General features: G+C 42.9%; 1 protein-coding gene across 1 annotated transcript in view; it reads left to right on the top strand.

Annotated features, from left to right (window-relative positions):
* Positions 1-6,178, top strand: part of PRPS1 (phosphoribosyl pyrophosphate synthetase 1) — a 39,035-nt gene extending 32,857 nt beyond the window's left edge. The window contains exons 5-7 of the mRNA XM_005865224.2: positions 770-943; positions 3,771-3,930; positions 5,083-6,178. Coding sequence (XP_005865286.1) covers positions 770-943; positions 3,771-3,930; positions 5,083-5,175 — 427 coding nt within the window. The 3' untranslated portion in view covers positions 5,176-6,178. The remainder of the gene's footprint in view (positions 1-769; positions 944-3,770; positions 3,931-5,082) is intronic.
* The last annotated feature ends 227 nt before the right edge of the window (positions 6,179-6,405 follow it).

The raw sequence follows: 6,405 nt of genomic DNA, 5'->3' as shown, positions 1-6,405 counted from the left end.
TGCTGCGACTGGAGGGGAGAAGCCAAGCCTCGCTGCGGCCAGAGGGGAGAAGCCTAGCCTTGAGGCTTGGCTTCTCCACTGCGGCCGGACCAAAGGCCTGGGTCCCGGGTGCTGGAGGAAAACCGGTGCTGGCAGCCAGGAGAAGGAAGGCCTATTGTGCGAATCTTCGTGCAACGGGCTTCTAGTTAATTTATAAAACCCATTTTCTGATGTTAATAAATTAGTTGCTTTCTTCCAGCACTGCGAACTGTTTGGTTTCAAGGAGTATTCTCCCCCAGAAAACAAGCCTGTTATTTAGTCCACTTATTGATTTAAAAAAATTTTTAAATACATTTTTATTGATTTCAGAGAGGGAGAGAGAGAGAAATATCAGTGATGAGAATCATTGATTGGCTGCCTCTTGTATGGCTTCTATTGGGGATCAAGCCTGCAATCCGGGCATGTGCCCTGGCCAGGAATCAAACCATGACCTCCTAGTTCATAGGTCAGTGCTCATCCACTGAGCCACACTGGCCAGGCTATTGAATTTTTAATTTTTTTGTTTATTGAATTTAGAAAGAGAAAGAAAAACATAGATTTGTTGTTCCGTTTATTTGTGCATTCATTGCTTGATTCTTCTATGTGCCCTGACTGGGAATTGAACTCATAACATTGGCATACTGGGATGATGCTCTAACCATCTGGGCTGCCTGGCCAGGGCTAGTCCATTTCTTTTGGTCTTACAAGCCATACACAGCCAGGTTTTAACTGCAGATACCCTGTTTTGCAGAGTTACCTCCATTGCAGACCGGTTGAATGTTGACTTTGCCTTGATTCATAAAGAACGAAAGAAGGCCAATGAAGTGGACCGCATGGTGCTGGTAGGAGACGTGAAGGATCGGGTGGCCATTCTAGTGGATGACATGGCTGACACTTGTGGCACAATCTGCCATGCAGCTGACAAGTGAGTGCTGAGCAGTGGGGCCTGTGGTTAGAAGTAAAAAGCTGACTGCTCTCTGAATGCCTTAAGCCTGCTGATTCTTTTTGGAACGGAATGGAGGGATGATAACTAGCTTTGGGAGTTTTTCATCACCCTAGGCTTGAATTTCAATATTTATAAATTGATGACTATTCCTTTTCCCCCCAGTTTTCCTTATTTTTTTTCTCTTGTTATTGTTCTAAATTGTATGTAAAATAAACTTGCCATTTTTAACCATTTTAAGTATACTAGTACATAGCAAGTTAAGGTAGAAATCCACAGGCCGGAGTAGACATATTTATATTTTACTTAAAACAGAAACCCTGGTCTTACCTCTCTCTTTTTTTTTGTCTTACCTTTTTAGTGTCCATTTTAGCTGTTACTACCTTTATTCAATACTAGAGGCCCGGTGCACTGGGGGGTGTCCCTCAGCCCAGCCTGCACCCTCTTCAATCTGGGACCCCTTGAGGGATGTCGGGCTGCCCATTTAGGCCTCGCTCTCACAATTCAGGACTGCTGGCTCCCAACTGCTCGCCTGTCAGCCTTCCTGATTGCCCCTAATTGCTTCTGCCTGCCAGCCTGATCACCCCTAACCACTCCCCTGCCAGCCTGATTGATGCCTAACTGCTCCCCTGCCAGCCCAGTCACCCCTAACTGTCCTCCCCTGCTGGCCTGGTTGCCCCTATCTGCCTTCCCCTACTGACCTGATCACCCACAACTGCCCTCCCCTGCAGGCCATCTTGTGGTGGCCATCTTGTGGCCACATGGTGCGGCCATCTTTGATCACATGGGGGTGGCCATCTTGTGTGTTGGAGTGATGGTCAATTTGCATATCTGGTCGTGGCTAATTAGTATATCCCTCTCTTATTATATAGGATTAGTTCTCATCTCTTGCCTGTTCTAAATCGCCTTACCTCTATTCTCTCTGCTACCAGTCACCAGTCTCTTACCTTCCCAGACAATCTTTCACAATGCCTTCCCACTTGCTAATCTTCCTAAAACTAAGGCTAGATCTCATCACTTCTCAGCTTTGAAAACTTAAGTGGCTCCCCATTATTTACAGTCCAAGTTACTATGGATAGCACTGTCTCTCAAACTTTTTTTTGATCTATGAGTATGCTTTGCACATGGCCTGGTGTATAATGGGTGCTAAAAAATATTGTGTGCTCAGTGAGTTCTGATTTGGATCCTGGAGTGTACATTCATAAACTTGCTTATGTCTCTTTGTATTAGTAAGGTAATGCTAATTGCTATAATAGATCAACTCCTGAAATGTTGGTGGCTTAATAAGATAAAGTCTTTTTCTCATTCATGGTGTATTCCAATGTGAGTATTCCTTTCAGTCATGTGTCACTGCATCTTTAACATGTGCTTTCCAAGATTACCTTGAAAGACATTTTCATTTTGGCCACCCAGAAAGGGAAAAGAGCATGGGAGATCGATTACCCAATTATTATTATTATTATTTTTAGAGAGGGAGGAAGGTATAGAGTGGGGGGAGAGAGCGAGAAACATCAATCAGTTGCCTCCCCATACACACCCTGACCAGGGACCGAACCCGAAACCTGGGCATGTGCCCTGACTGGGAAATCAAACCAGCGATCTTTTCCATGCAAGGAACAATGCTCAACCAACTGAGCCACACCGGCCAGGGCCCATGGAAGATTTTTATAAGCTCGGACAAGAAGTGGTGTACATTGTAGCTACCCACATTTTGATAGCCAGAGTTAAGTCACATGGTCATACCTAACTATGCAAGCAAGGCTGGAAAATGTAGTCTAGCTGTGTGTCCAGCAAGAAGAAGTGATGGCTTTTGTTGAGTGTAGCAATCTATCACAGTTCTTTTATAAGAATCCAGATCTTGAAATAAGTTCTTAGTACGGTTCTCTCTCCTTAAAAAAAAATTGATATTTAGAGAGAGGAAAGGAGGAAGGAAGGTAGAGAGAGAGAGAAAGAGAGAGACATCCACTTGTTGCCTCCCGCATGCGCCTAGATCAGGGATCAAACCCACAACCTAAGTATGTGCTCTGACCGGTAATTAAACCTGCTACCTTTTGGTCTATGGAGCGACACTCCAACCAACTGAGCCACACTGGGCAGGGCCAGTTCTCTCTCCTTGATATTGACTGAATGGTAGCTCCCTAAAATCTGATGCATTGAAACCCTAACCCCCGGTGTGAGACCTTTGGGGAGGTATTTATGTTTGAATGAAGTCATGAGGGTAGGGTCTTTATGATGGGATTGTTGTCCTTATAATAAGAAAACAGAGAGCTTGCTCCCCGCCTTCTCCCTGTTGCATGTGGAGGTCAACGATGTCAAAGAGGTCATGTGAACACAGCGAGATGGCAGCCACTAATAAGCTAAGAGAACAAGCCTCAGAAGGGGAAAAAAAGGAGAGGCAGCCTCAGAATGAAACCTGTCTTGCTACCACCTTGATCTTAGACTTTGCAGCCCCCAGAACTGTGAGAAATAAAATTCTGTTTAAGCCACCCATCTGTGGTATGGCACCCAAGCTGACCAATAATATACACTTCTTCTTAATCAGGTTTTATAGCAGGAATGGGAAACCTTTTTTTCTGCCAAAGGCCATTTGAATATATATAACATCATTCACAGGCCATACAAAATTATCAACTTAAGAATTAGCCTGTTATATCTGGTCAAACATTTAATTAACTCACCCCTCATGCCTTGGCAGGGCCAGACCAAATGATTTCCAGGGCGTTAGACGGCTTGCAGGCCAGACGTTCCCAACCCTGTTCTATAGTGACAGGTAAGATTAATCAAAATCAACTCTGCTTTTTTCCTGTAGACTTCTTTCAGCTGGAGCCACCAGAGTTTATGCTATCTTGACTCACGGAATCTTTTCTGGCCCCGCCATTTCTCGCATTAACAATGCATGCTTTGAAGCAGTAGTGGTCACCAATACCATACCTCAGGAGGATAAGATGAAGCATTGCTCCAAAATACAGGTGAGGATGAGATTCTTGCAAAACAAAACTCCACTAAGTATTCAGGAGGTGGTAATATGTGTTGAATTACCAGAAGAATTCCTCCTTTCCTCTTAAGGGCTTAGTCTACCATCAGGATCTGTGTTCCCAAAGTAAAACATCACATGCTTTAAAACTCAGATTGCTGGACTCAGAATCTCTAGAAGATGGAGCCTAGAAGTCTACGTTTTAACAGGCTCTTCCAGTGATCATGATACTCAAGTTTGCAAGTCTATGTTTTATAGTATGTGTGTGTGTGTCACTCTTAACTATTGGCCCCTGCAGACATAATGTGAATCCTTCAAACTCTTGTCATATTCCTTAGAACTACAGTGTTTCTCAAAGTTGCTCTGGAACCAAACTAAGTTAATTACTTGGGGTTCTTAATATGCAGATTACTTTGCTCCATCCCAGACCTACAAAACCAGAAGTCCTGGGACCACTACTTTAAAGTAATTCCCCAAGTAATTATTAGGCACTCAAGTATGAATGTTGTTGCACTAAGAGAAGGCCTTTGCTTAATTAAAAATATATACAGTAATCCATTAGCTTTCTGAGATATGTATAATTGGAGGGTTGATGTTATTCTTAAAGGGATTTTTTTTTCAGCTTAAATATTCATTCTTAAAAAAAATTTAAATGTCAGCCTACCACCATCTTGGTGAGTCTGAGTCAGAAATTTTCCTCTGTTAGCATTTTAACTCTATACTATGTGGTTATATTAAAAAGGTTATCACTTGGCCAGAGGGGTTCAATTGGCTGAGCATCGTCCCATGCATGGAAAGGTTGTAGGTTCAATTCCTGTCCAGGACATATACCTGGGTGGCAGGTTCAATCCCCAGTTGGGGCACATATGGAAGGCAATCAATCAATGTTTCTTTCCCTCTCCCTCTCCCTCTCCCTCTCCCTCTCCCTCGCTCTCACCCTTACCCATACCCTTGCCCTCCTTCCCTTCCTCTCTCTAAGCATGTCCTCAGGTGAGGATTTAAAAAATGTTATGAATAGCTGGGTGCAGGCTCATGAGGTGAAACAGCACAGTGAAGGACTCTCATTAGACTTCTCATCATTGTGTGCAAATTGGCCAGTCATCTCTGTTTATATGATACTAACTTGGTGTTTTTCATGTCTTTCTAGGTGATCGACATCTCCATGATTCTTGCAGAAGCCATCAGGAGAACTCACAATGGGGAATCTGTTTCCTACCTGTTCAGCCATGTCCCTTTATAATAGAATAACTTCTGAGGCTTTTAAAAAATAAAGTGAACCCCTTCCCTTGTTTTCCCTTGGTGTTCGATGAAAAATTCAGCAGAAGCCCCAGCTTGCTCCAGTAGCTTTCTACATCCCATTCCAGGTATATTAACTTTTCTCCAAAATTAGGGAAAGACGGATTGAGACTACTCAGGTTTCCTACCTGCATTGTCTCGTTCTGGCTTCTTTGATTTTGTGGGCCTTGCAGCTTTAACTATCACTCAGCTTCTGCAAGATTTCAGACTTTGAAGGGTATTGTGTGGGGGTGCTTGAATGTGTTTGGGGAAGCTCAGACTACTTTTCACGTGAATGCTTCTGGGATTCCTAGGTTCAGAACTACTAGCAACAGAGCCAACCCCAAAATAAACAAAATAAAAAGAACAAAGCCAAACTAACTCCCAACCCCCCTTAACATGTGACAAGTTCTCTAAAGTCTATACTAAATTACAACAAGAGCCCTAGGCAGCCCAGAATCCAGCTCTGGTTGCTGATTCCCTGTAAGGCAGGCAGCTCTCAGGTAGGGGCCTGAGGGAAGGAAGGCAGCACACAGTGCAGCAGATACTTCTTGGGAGGAAAAGAGCCTGATCCCTCAACCTCTGCTAGGATACTGTCGCTTAGTCTCTTTTGTACCTGTTCCTTTTCCATTTGGTTTGACCTTCAACGATCTTGACCTTTTCCTGGCTAAATACCTTCTTGGGCCCAAATGATCATGGTACCATAGTCTTCTGGAAAGCAAACCTCACTTTTTGCTGTGTATTCTTTAACATTTACATGAGATTATTTTGCTGTAGCTTAATCTTAGCCCACTATCACTGTGGTAGAAGGTTCTAGATGGCTTTATACTGCCTTTTGTTAATTTAAGTATTTAATTTTCATCTTATTTCATTGGATCTGTTTGGCCTCTCAAATGACCTGAGGTTTCTGTTAAAAGATTGATGTTACTAGCTTGTGTAGAGGAAACTAATAAAGTATCTCTGTGTGATTGTGGGTCTATATCATATCTGTACTACTCTCTCTGCTAAAGGTTTAGTTTAGGTATCTTGCTGCCCAATGATAGTTCTTATTATTTGTTTCCAAACTATTAGCTGCACTGTTAAGCCAAAAGAAGACATTAGCAGCAACTTTATTCAGCTGTAATACCTTAAGATGTCTGGGGTTTACTTAGAACTATATATCTATAGTAATTCTGTGCATTATACCGCAATTATA

This window comes from Myotis brandtii, unplaced genomic scaffold, assembly GCF_000412655.1.
Source record: "Myotis brandtii unplaced genomic scaffold, ASM41265v1 scaffold199, whole genome shotgun sequence".
Taxonomy (NCBI): Eukaryota; Metazoa; Chordata; class Mammalia; order Chiroptera; family Vespertilionidae; genus Myotis; species Myotis brandtii.
Note: the sequence above shows the minus strand (reverse complement) of the source record. Positions and strands in the feature narration are given on the sequence as shown.